Below are 12,843 nucleotides of genomic sequence, written 5' to 3' on the forward strand. Positions count from 1 at the left end.
ACTGCCTTTGTTACTCAACTCCTGTGTGTGTAGAGACTGTCAGAAAAGCAGGGACCATAAAATACATAGAGGATCTAGAGGCGTGAAGGAAAGTAAATGTATCATTGACATTTCATAATTACTTTTTACACAAGCTAAAAATAAAGGTGTAAGTATACTGGGGGATCACAGGTAAAATTGTACACAAACCTAAAAGCCTGTTTTGTTAAACATTACTGGGCTGCCGTATTAAATACATTCTTGAGGTAAAACTGTCATTATGCTCACATTAGTGTATTCCAATAACATTCCATTACCCTGATCAATGTCATCTTGTTTACAGAACTATGGTCACTTGATCTTATTGGCATGCTGGGTGATCCTCTGTCTGCTTATAGTATTTGTGGTATACAAGGGCAAGGGGAAAAAAAGGGCTGCACAGGAGCTAAACTCAATTTCAACAAAATAAGAGATCTGTAACAGTAGCGCATTAAGAAATGCTACCACATGTTAACTTGAGTGTAAACCCAGTGTCCCTATATAGCTACCAAAAGCCTATAGGCAGAAAAGAGGTCTACCATAGAGCAAAGACATGAATAAACAGAGGGTAAGAAGTACTCTGTAATAGGAACACACTCAATTATTATACCAGTAACTAGTTAAAAATGAACTTTTAATAGAAATCAATTAAAAACAGCTAGCACTGTAATGGCATAAATCAGAGGAACATACATGTAAATACAGAATGGAAAAAATGAATACATGGGAGACCGATTCTTCCTCATGTCAAGGTTCAATATCTAATAACAAAAGAAAGTGAGGTAAAATAAATAATGTGAGGCAAACGGGCCTCAAAACTAATTCGGAACAAAGTGCACGTGTAAGTGTAAAGTGAAGTGGTAAGTGTAAACACCGGTCAAAAAGAGACATGATCAAGTGTGAGGGGAATTATGTAAAAGGTAGTGGTAATAAAGATGGAAGAAAGTATTAACAATAGCACCACAACTTTACATATACAAAATTTCTCTGCAAAGATGCAGGATAATGGTAGTCACAGTCTGGGGAACCATTTCATATATAACATGACACACATGCAGTATTTAGCAAACCTCGTAGGTGTTTAATCGGAATCGGTATGAATGACCGCTAGACAAGATCTCGGCGGTCGAAATCCCCAGGCCGGCAGGCCGATTAGCGCAGATCCCGACGGAAGTAAGTAAAGTACCTAACACTCTCCCCCCCCCCAACCCTCCTTTAGGGGTGCCTAACCTTCCCCCACTAGTGCCTAAACCTAACAACCCCTCTCCGCACCTTAAACTTAACCCTCCCAGGGGGGTGCCTAACCCTAACCCCCCCCTCCCCTAACCTAATCCTAGCCCCCCTTCCCCTAGCCTAACTCTAGCCCTCCCCAGGGGGTGCCTAACCCTAAGTCCCCCCAGGGGTCCCTAAACCTAACCCCCCCTCTCCGCATCCTAAGCCTAACCCTCCCGGGGGGGTGCCTAACCCTAACCACCCCTTCCCCTAGCCTAACCCTAGCCCTCCCCAGGGTGGTGCCTAACCCTAGCCACCCCTTCCCCTAGCCCAACCCTAACCCTCCCCAGGGGAGTGCCTAACCCTAAGTCCCCCCAGGGGTCCCTAAACCTAACCCTCCCATCCCCAACTATGTGGATACTTACCCCCGGCGTTGGACGATCGGTCCGGTGTCCTGTTGGGGTCCCGGCGATGGGATTAACATAGGCGCCGGTATTTCGACGTCTATGTTAGATCCCTTGCAGGAATTACACTGTCGGGATTGTGACCGGTGGCCGCATCCCATTTAATCTCTATGCAGAAACTGCAAAATAATGATAATCATAATCTGAAGAAAAAAAAAACACATTCGTACAATTGCATAGTGTCATAAAGGCATCATATAGTTAAAATGTCGCAGGATGGGATGTACTAAAGTCAAAATGCAGCCAAAACGCAGAAAAATCCTGTTTTCTGCGTTTTTACCACATTCCCCATACATACAAAACTCTGGAAAGCAAAACTTTATGGAATTTGTACCTGGTAGGCAACGCCATCTATAGATGGCATTGTTTAATAGAAGCCTATGGGCTTCTTTTCGCATTCTTCCCTGTATGAAGTAATCACACAGAGTAGGCGGGATGCAGCAACTCGAGAAATGCGGTAAACTCTGAAAATGTGGGTTTGACCGCATTTCTAATATGCACCAAGCCTCAGAGTGCTATGCACTCCAGGACTTGGATGCGGTGGTTAACGCCATCTTCCTGATGGCGTTACCCATAGAAGCCTATGGGCTTCTACCCGCAGAGTGCTGATAGAGGGATCCAATCGGATCCCTCCCAGCAACCCCCGCGTCCTTCTGCGTATGCGCAGAAAGACGCCGGGGGGCTTCTGGGTCATAGACCCGGAAGCCCCTCCACCGCAAAGGGCCGCTCTTACCAACAGAGCGGTCCTTTGTGGGGATCGTCATGCAAACCAGCGTTACCAACGCCGACATGCATGCGATGACGGGCGGAATGCATCGCACTGCGAGTGCGATGCATCATGCATCCCACACAGTGTGAGATAAGTGGTGCTGGGGATCGTCTGTGCCCACAAAGGCACCCCTGTACAGGTTATGAAAAGCGTTTCGCCTGGCCTTGTTCACGTAAGCTCTTTGTCAGAGCACATGGTGCAAAGTAAAAGTGTAATTTACATTTCAAAATTACTTTACACTAGCTAAAAATAAAGTAGTAGGTATACTGGGGGATCACAGGTAAGATTGTGCATAGTCCTAAAAGCCTAGTATGTTAAACATTACTGGACTGCCAGTTTAAATACAATTTAGATGTAGAACTGTCATTATGCTCACATTAGTGTATTCCAATAAAATTCCATTACCCTGAGCAATGTCATCTTGTCTTTGGAGGTTTGGTCTCTCGATTTTGTTGACTTGCTGGGTGATCTCTCTGTCTGGCTGCTTATAGTATTTCCCTTCATTAAATACTTGAGGCAAGTTTGCAGTGTGCACCTGTCGAAGTTGTTCATAGTCACTCAGAGCTGCCGTTAGATCCCAGCTCTTTCCTGACAAGTAAAAGAGTTTTACAAGTAAATTAGTGGCTACACACCAAGTGGTTTTAGTGTACAGTCTACTTGTATAACGTTGAGATGAACATTATGTAACTTTGTTTCTTCTTTATGTTTTCTTCTAAATTCCTGTGAACAAAAATGTTTAAGCAGAAATAGTAATGCACCTTGAAAGAAACGGTATACTACAGTATGTATCCAAAGAGACAATTTACTATATATCTTATCTCATCTTAGACAGACTCATTCACACAGATACAAGTGTCGCATATCAAATTAATCAGTGCAGTCTCATTTATTTATTTATTATATATTACCAGTTTCTTATATAGCACAGCATATTCCGTTGCGCTTTACAATTGTACACATTAATAGAACAAAACTGGGTAATAACAGACAAATAACAGCCAGATATATAGGTATGAAGTGGTTTGTCACATCCAATTGTGACATAGGGGTCTATTTACTAAGCAGTGTTAGGAGACAGAGTGAAAAGTGATAAGGTGCCAGCCAATCAGCTCCCAAATGTAATTTTTCAAACACAGCCTATGAGATGGCAGTTAGGAGCTGATTGGCTGGTACCTTATCACTTTTCACTCTGTCTCCTAACACTGCTTAGTAAATAGACCCCTTAGACTCATTTTCGGATGATAAAGCAGTAAAAAAGACACTCTGCGCAACCAGAGTTGCACGGGACCTGGCGGCTCAAGTGTGCCAGGAATCTCGCAATGCATGGCATATTGAGGCTAGGTGTATGAGGACACATCTGTATATGGAAGTCATCTATTCCTCTCCAGGAGAACAAACTTCTGGAAAATGCTATTTGCAAGACAGTAGTTGGTTTACCCATTGGGTTTTCAGACAATGACACGGTCTAGGACAAAAATTTCAGGCACCTACAGACTGTTCTGCAATTGCTAGTGCTCATCGGAGGAGGACAGGATTTTCTGCTCACCATCTCTACAGAGATACTTTCAGTGAAAAATTTAGAACAAGGATAAATAGAGTGGATAAGGTATACCATTTATTATATGTAAGGCTACCTATTATTGTGATAACTATTATTAAACAGATTACTTATATGGATTTTTATAGGCGCCTATACTGTACATATTAACATCACAAGTATATTATCACACAATAATATGTCTACATACCTGGCCAAGTATATACAGGTGCTGAAAACAATGCTTGCTGAAGCATAGAAGCATTGTGTATTGTGTATGTTGTGGAGGACTTTGGCAGCAGCTCCCATAAAACAATGTATCATATGGAGCATTAACATTTGCTACACTGCAGGCAACACTGATATTGGTGTGAACTGAAGCAAACACCTGTCAGAGGACTATTTGCTTCATACTTGCCTATTCTGCCGACACTGCTAGGAGCCTCCCGAAAATCGGGTGCTGCTCCCGGCCCGCCGTAAGACTAGGCAAGTCCCCTGGTGATGCAATTTACGCTGAATTGCATCATCTTAACCCGTCCCCTGCTTTGCAATGCTGGTAATATCGGCATTATAAAATGGTGTTGTGATGAAACAATCGCACCCGCACCTCCCAGTTAAGCCGCCCCCTAGCCCTCTGCTGCACCGACCTAGCAGTCCACTCTCGGAGGGAGGGGGCTGCCAGAATGTCAGTAAGTATGATTTGCTTGCATTATTATTGTGGGCTGTGGCATCTGAGATCGTTTACTAGGGTGTGATTGGTAATGTCAATATGTTACATGCATATTATCGACATGTTCATAACTGTGACATATTGACAATTGGCATGTCGACATGGCGGTTTTCCAGTGCTAGAGCCCTAACCGCAGTCGAACACTGATGACACGTACTGTCAACATCGTGACTGTCAACATTCACAATGTCAATATAATGACCATGTCAACATTTCAACCATGTCGACATTGTGTCAGCGTTCAGATCATGTTGGCATTCTGTTGTTGACATTCTGAATGTCCACATAATGACTGTATACCAGTTTTGTTTTCTATGTATGTTTAACTCATTTGCTGAGTGCACAAGCACTTTCTGTGCTAAATAATTTCACAACTGGGAAGTTATTAAAAAAAACTAGTTAAGCTATGTTAATCCTTTCACTAAGAAGTTGCTGCTCATATCTGGGTGTGTTTTACCTTAAAGCTGTACTAACACAGAAGGAGTGGAGTCAGGGCCGAAACTAGGATATCTGTCACCCGGGGCAAGGCAGTAATTTTGCGCCCCCTCCTTTCCTGTACCTGGATTTTGTCCTTGCTCCTCCATAAGGCAATGCACTAGTCAGATGTCCCTGGTATAGTGACTTACATTATTCCACACACCATAATGCCCATTATGCATTGTGGCACACACTGTAATGCCTATTACCAAAGTGCCACTTACATATTTGCCCCTGACACCATTTTATGCACCACAGTAGGGCTTCGAATTACTTTTAAATTGCCTGCACGTTGTCAGGGGTCTCATGCTCTGGGTTTCACGCTCGTTGCCAGAGGTCTCACGCTCTGGGTTTCATGCTCGTTGCCAGGGGTTCCATGCTTGTTGTCAGGTGTTCCATGTCATTGCCAGGGGTTTCATGCTCATTGTCAGGGGTTTCACGGGAGAAGATGCAGCTTTCTGCATCTTCTCCCTGCAGCACCAGCGTTCCCGGCACTTCTCGGAATGCTATATGCTATGCGCTGGCCTAACAGACACTAGAGGTAGGAACAGTAGGACCTCTCGCATCCGTCTCCTCCTAGGCGGCAGCCATTTTTGGAGTGCCATTTTCAGCAGATTCCATGCAGATGGCTAGTCCGCATGGAATCTGCAGCCCACAAGCCTCCGTGCCCCCAAGTCAGCGCAAGGTCTGCGGGGGCTGAGTCAGCCCTTCAGCACCCACTCAAATCCGGCGCCCGGAGCACGTGCACCTCTAGGGCCCCCCCTACCTAGTTGCGGCCCTGAGTGGAGTATATCCAAAACTATTTCAAATACCAAATCAAAAATATACAGTGCATATATGATAACTGTGATAAATGAGCATATACAGTAGTGAAAATAATTACAAAACCAATCATTCTACACCACTAATGAGCCGAATTCAGATATGGATGCAAATGCCATCGCAGCTGCGATCTCTCACGAATTCGCAATTGCGAAAATATGCTAATGAGCTACTTGCCATCCAGTACTTAGAGACGCCCACTGAAAGTATCTCACATCCGCCGCTCTTGCATAAAACCAGAAACATCAAACGCAGATCAGTCACCCATCAGTCTTCTGGCTGAACATGTCTCCAGACAAGCAGAGGGCTCTCCTGCTGCAAGCAAGAGCGCAGTGGCTAAATTATGGACGCAGAGAAAACAGTTTAAACACTCCGATGCGCCTGCGTTTTTCTAACCACCCAGTTACCTCCCCCAAATGCCGACTTAGTCACTCACTTTGCGAGTGAATCCTCTGTGTGAGCGTCATAGCAATTCAATCACTGCACATGCACAGTACGGCATGCACAATGGCTCACAATCACTCAATCTTAAATATCGGCATTGCATCCACAGCCGAATCAGGCCCAATTTTCAATACATACATGCATACATACATGGACAAACATAATTAATCTACACTGATAAATATAAAAAATAAGAGTTATGGTAGACTTACTTAGAATACTCCTTTTCTTCGAGGGCCATAGGGCCCACAGGGATACCATGGGGAACATTATGGTTGGAGACCAAGCACCAAACTGTTAAAGCTTCAGCTCCCAGGATGCCTCGGGTCCTCCTCCATATATACTCCTCCTCTAGCCATAGGACTTCAGTTTAGTTAACAAGACTCAAAGCAGGAGAAGGAAAGAGGAGAAGGAGAGTAATCGTACACCAGAAACACTCTTACACAAAATTATGGAATATGTGACCGATAGAAAAAATTACCCATGCAGCCAGGTGCGTCAGGGTGGGTGTCCTGTGGACCCTATGGACCTCGAAGAAAAGGAGCTATCTAGGCATGTCTACCATAACACTAAATTTTCTTCTTCAGGGTCCATAGGGATCCACAGGGATACCATGGGGATGTCCTAAAGAAGTTCCCCTAGGGTGGGGGACGCTCCTGAACAGAAAGGAGAACTCATCGCCCAAAGGCAGCATCCTGAGAGGCAAAAGTATCAAAGGCATACAACCTAAGAAAAGTGTAGACAGAAGACCACGTGGCTGCCTTGTACAATTGTTAAGCAGAGGCACCACGACTAAATGCCCACGATGGCCCAACAGAGCGAGTAGAATGTGTTGTCACCGTGCTTGAGACAGAGAGATCAGCCTGTGTGTACACCTGAGAGATCATCTGTAGCCATCTCGCCAGAGTCTGCTTATTAGCTGGCCATCTTCACTTGTGAAAACCATATAATACAAAGAGCATCTGATTTTCTAAAAAAAGAGTTTGTGCGCTCTACATAGATACGGAGAGCACAAACTACATCCAGGGAGGCTTCACCTACAGAAAGATCTGGACCCTGAAAATATGGAACTATGATTTCTTAATTTACTTGAAAACTGAAAACTACCTTAAGAAGGAAACCCTCCTTTGTTCCAAGAACAGCTTTATCCTGGTGAAAAATTAAAAATGGAGAGTTACAAAAAAGAACTGCCAAATCAGAGACTCTGCGAGCAGAAGAGATAGCGAGAAGAAAAAGGTGTCTTCGCTATCAACCACTTCAAATCTATAGAGTCTAGAGGTTCAAATGGTGGAGCTTGTAGTCCCTTAAGAACCAAAGACAAATCCCACGGTGCTACCGGTGGAACAAAAGGAGGCTGAACTCACAAAACTCCTTGGAAAAAATCCTAACATCTAACATCTGGTAATGAGGCAATCATCCTCTGGAACCAGACTGACATGCAGAAACCTGCACTCTCAAAGTTGCCAGACGGAGACCCGGAAAATGACATTCTGCCCAAATCAGAACCTTTTTTCATGGCTGCGTAACTTCTTGTGCCCCCCTAATGATTGAGGTAGGCCACTGTTGTCGCATTGTAGGACTGGATCTGGACCGGCTTGCCCTGGAGCAGGTCCTGTACCCTGGCAAATCCATTCCACTTGGAGAGAATCAATCTTTGCAGAGGCCTGGAATGGAACGGAGCATACCCCACCATGTTGAAGGTGGATACCATTGATCTCAGGACCTGCATTGCTAACAAAATGGATATCCTTCGCTTGCATATTCAAAATGATAGGGCCACAATCTTGTCCTTTGGCAGAAACACTGTCTGTGTAAAACAACCAGAGTCTGTGCAAATATCAGAAGGTCGTCCAGATATGGCAGAATTCTGACTGCCTGACACCTGAGATACGCGTTATTTTGGTAAATACCTGGGGAGCCGTAAATAGGCCAAAAGGTGGAGCCTGAAATTGGTAATATTGCTGAAGGACAGCCAACCGTAAAGATTGCTGGTGGGATCGTAAAATAGGAACATGCAGATATGTATCCTGAATGTCCAGGGAAACTATGTAATACCCAGGCTCCATCGCCAAAATAATTGATCGGCGAGTTTCCATATGAAACTTGGGTACATGGATAAACCTTGTGCAAAAAAACTTCTGGGGAGGATGCCTCCTGAAAGAGAGGGCATACCCCTGAGAGACCACTTCTCAGGTCCAGGCATCTGTTGTTGTTTGATGCCCACAATCCGCAAACTGAACAAGTTGGCCTCCCAACCTGGGATCCCTCAGGAGGAGGCCCGCCCCATCAGGCAGAGGGTTAGTCGTCCGGCTTAGAAACTGGATGTCTTGCCGAGCCAAACCTCTTAGTTTGTCGCCATGATATTTTGCGAAAACCAGATGTCTTAGAGGAAGGCTCTAAAAAAGTACTTTTCCATAGAAAAGGTAGGTAAAACTTCCAGCGCCTTCTTTGATCCTGTATCAACTTTCCATGATCTTAACGAAAGGGACCTGTGTGCTACAATTGATGCTTTAGAACAGGCCTGGCCAACCTGTGGCTCTCCAGCTGTTGTGAAACTACAAGTCCCAGCATGCCCTGCTAGTTTTGCTGTTAGGGAATGCTAAAACTGTTGCAGGGCATGCTGGGACTTGTAGTTTCACAACAGCTGGAGAGCCACAGGTTGGCCAGGCCTGCTTTAGAAGCTAAAATTCCAGCATCTACAGTAGCTCCTCCCAGATAGGAAGCCGCTTTCCGTATATGGGAGATATAAATCATCTGTTCTCTGGTAGTATTTGGCAGAGAATTTGCCAATACTCCCATCCATTCTTCAACAGCTTTGGCTACACAGGCTCCAGCCATAGCTGGACGGGTAACAGCTCCAGATGATGAAAAGATGTCACATGGGCATCCACAGTATGAGGTACCTCCCGCTTCGTACATACAGAAGCCAGGAAAGGATACAACAATGTTATTCTCTTATTCACATAAAAACATTTGTTAGGGTTACCCATGCCTCATCTATAAGCTCAGTGAGCTGTTCAGATACAGGAAACTCCGTTTTGACCACCTCCCGGTGGTGATTAAACATTGGAGACTTTTTACTATGAGCTGATTCATCATCCTGCATGTCTAGGATTAATTTAACTGCCTTCACCAAAGAAGGAACAGCCACTGTGGTCCTCCTCCCTCGAGCTAGACCCTGGAGAGAAATCTTGCGCATCATCTGAATCCTCTGATGATGTGTCTGAATCCATATGTTGAGCAGAATGATAAAAAGCTAACTTGCGCTTAGGCACCTTAGTAACTACCGGTCTGCTATCTACATTTGATGGTGCCATACTCTGACTAGAATGGCCATCAACATCCTTCCAGGAAGGATGCATAGTAGGTGCAAACAAAGCATGCTGTGGACACCCCATCCAAGGAGGCATAGTGGGAGCAGCCATACAATCCACAAACTGCTTCATTACCTGGGACAAAGAGGCTACCCAAGAAGGCTCGAGTCCAGGGACAGGCAAACTGGACTGGTGAGGTGGCTCTTTATAACAGACAACACACAAACCATCCTTAATGTCCTGAGAGGACAAATAAGCCATACATGATTTACATGAAACCAGTACAGAGGGCTCCCCCTCCTGTAATTCCTTTATCTTTTGATATGTTCAATATAAAGGTAATAGTTGCAATGTTATGTAACAGCCTTCACAAAATCTTAAAAAATGTGAAGTACTCAGAAAAAAAAAACCTCCACCCCAAGTGGATGCAGAGAAAAACAGTGATAGATATAATTGACAGTCAGAAATAAAAGACAGTGTCAATACAGCAGCTAGCAAACAATCACATACCATGCATATGTAATAAAATTACAATCGACTCTAAATCAACTACACAAACACAAAAGAATGGTAGGCTATAGAGCAATATATACCTTAACGAAGGAAGAGGTATACAGGGAGACTCACTCAAACCCTCCTGAGACCAACAGCTACAGGGCACACTGAGCGTGGACCATGAGCATCTCATATACACGTGGAGGGTAGGCGGAACAACCCAGACGCGCAAAATTCTTCGCAGGGACTGCGTCTGGATCGGGGGCAGGAGCTGCCGGGGGAGCGCCTACCTCCCCTAAGCTGCGTTAACTAGACGGGTATGCTGGATCCCCGGCGTCAGACGATATGGCCCCGGACAATCCCGGGCCCTGACTGCAGTGGCTTCTGGTGCTTCTCTGACACCAGAAGCAAGGACTGCCGGGCAGGATTCCTCGTAAGTGAGGAATCGCCTTACCTGACCTCTCCATGCAACAGATTGCAGTTCTGCCGAAATCACCAGCCCAGTTACTCTTGTTGTGGCCCGGCGGGGGTAGATGGAGTCGCAGTACATGCGTCTCAATTCAGAGGCTCAGTACTGCCAACCCAAAAACATATAGAATAAAATAAAACATAAATAAAAGCTTAGAACTGCCTGAGCAGTCCCGTTACAAAGGGGTGTCTTGATCCTGCCGCACCAAACAACTGAAGTCCTATGGCTAGGGGTGGGGTAGATATGGAGGAGAACCCGAGGCATCCTGGGAGCTGAAGCTTTAACTGTTTGGTGCCTGGTCTCCAACCATAATATTCCCCATGTGGTATCCCTGTGAATCCCTATGGACCCTGAAGAAGAAATTATACAGTTATAAAAACACATCTACATGATATGCCTAATAGCCCCAAAATATTAATATATTATACAAATATGCATGTAAAATATTTTGATTGCAAAATCACACAGTCAAAATCTGTGGTACAAAAATCACTTATAATATTTGTACAAAGATAGAGGGTTTACAAACTGGAATCAAAGAGGAAGACAGAAAAAGTCTGGGCTTCCAGTTCCACTGCGAGTGCCTATGTGGAGGTCCTAAAACTGTCTGGCAAAACCGTAATGCGGGCCATACACAGTGCAATGGCACCGCTCGAGGAGACGGGGAATCCGACAGCCGACATATCGGGCGGTTCCCACACACGGTGGCCAACCGCCTGATATGCCGACTCCCCCCTCCTCCTCCCGCATAGCGCTGATAGACTGATCCTGCAGTAAGATCAGGGGTGCGATGTACGACCCCACAGGAGTGCACTTTGGGCCCAAATCAGACCCAGACACAACGCTGCGCTCGCACGCAGCTACCAGGGGGCTGAGTATGCAAATCCTGCGATCGCACAGCAAGACATAAAGACACCCTCTATGTCTTAGCAAGCCAGTGTAATGACGCCCACTTGCCCTTCGTTACGCATGTCATCTCCAGGAAGTGCATATAACAATCGGTAACATCGGGAACCATCGGAGGCATACGCAGTGCTTGTGGTAGACCCTACTCTACCGCAAGCACTGCGAGTGCTTCAGTAAAAAAAAACAAAAAAAAAAACCAGGTGACGTGTACAATGACGTAGCCTTGTAATTATGGACGTCCATAAAACGCAGTTTTGATGCTCAGACATGCCTGCGTTCGCACCATCACTCTCCCGTTTTCCAGGACCTTCATCTGTCACCACCCACAAACGGCACATTCTGTCAGTCAAGCTAGCGGGCCTTCTGTGTTATGCGAATGATCGCTTCCCGATCAATATGACTGGCTCGCACATGCGCATTTTGCCGCATACACATGCGCAGACGGGCGACAATCGGGAATAGCGTGCGAGCGCAGTGTTGTGTCCGGGTCGGAATCGGGCCCTATGTCCAATATCATGGCCATACACGGTGCGATATAGCAGCGAATCGTACCAAGTCGGATCGCCTGCTTTATCGCACCGTGTACAGCCCGCATTAGAGTCCTCTGAGAGCTTGCATCACCACTTAATTCACATAGAATACTTTTATCACTTTTCTATTTGTTTGTATATTATTTATGTCATTTTAATTCTTTCTCATTTTATTAACACTTATTGATTTATACTTACACATCTTTTCTTTATACTTCACTATCACCTTTTTCCCTTTTTCGTGTGATGCCCTGGGGATGGCCCTTGGTTGGAATTTTTTTGGGGTGCCTTGCTTCTCGGACGTGAACCCCTTAATGCTAGGGACGCCAGTATAGAGGAGCCTTGACGATTGGCCTGGAGCTTATTCATATATTTGCAAATGTATGTAACTAATACCTCTGAATTGCTATTATCATGTAGGATTTAAGTATTGTTTTTGCTGCAGTGTGCTGGGGGGCAAATCTCTTTTTTTTTTTTTTTTTCTGAGTCCTCTTAGAGCTGCCAGAAAGCACTCCTGAAGAGCGGAGGATCATCATCTGCCTCGGTATACTTTAATTGGAGCAATTTATTTTTTTATCACTGCGATAAGTGGCATTAGAAACTGTCCATCGGTGCTATATCAGAAGTAATCCTCTATACTGCTTATGAGTCCAGAA

At 45.0% G+C, this 12,843-nt stretch overlaps 1 protein-coding gene across 1 annotated transcript in view; it reads right to left on the reverse strand.

Annotated features, from left to right (window-relative positions):
- The window catches only part of OTUD7A (OTU deubiquitinase 7A), a 203,582-nt gene that overhangs the window by 84,615 nt on the left and 106,124 nt on the right, over nt 1-12,843 (reverse strand). Inside the window, exon 4 of the mRNA XM_088443465.1 lies at nt 2,869-3,051. Within this exon, the coding sequence (XP_088299591.1) occupies nt 2,869-3,051 (183 nt within the window). The remainder of the gene's footprint in view (nt 1-2,868; nt 3,052-12,843) is intronic.

Source organism: Taudactylus pleione, unplaced genomic scaffold, assembly GCF_031769625.1.
Source record: "Taudactylus pleione unplaced genomic scaffold, aTauple2 ptg000019l, whole genome shotgun sequence".
NCBI lineage: Eukaryota > Metazoa > Chordata > Amphibia > Anura > Myobatrachidae > Taudactylus > Taudactylus pleione.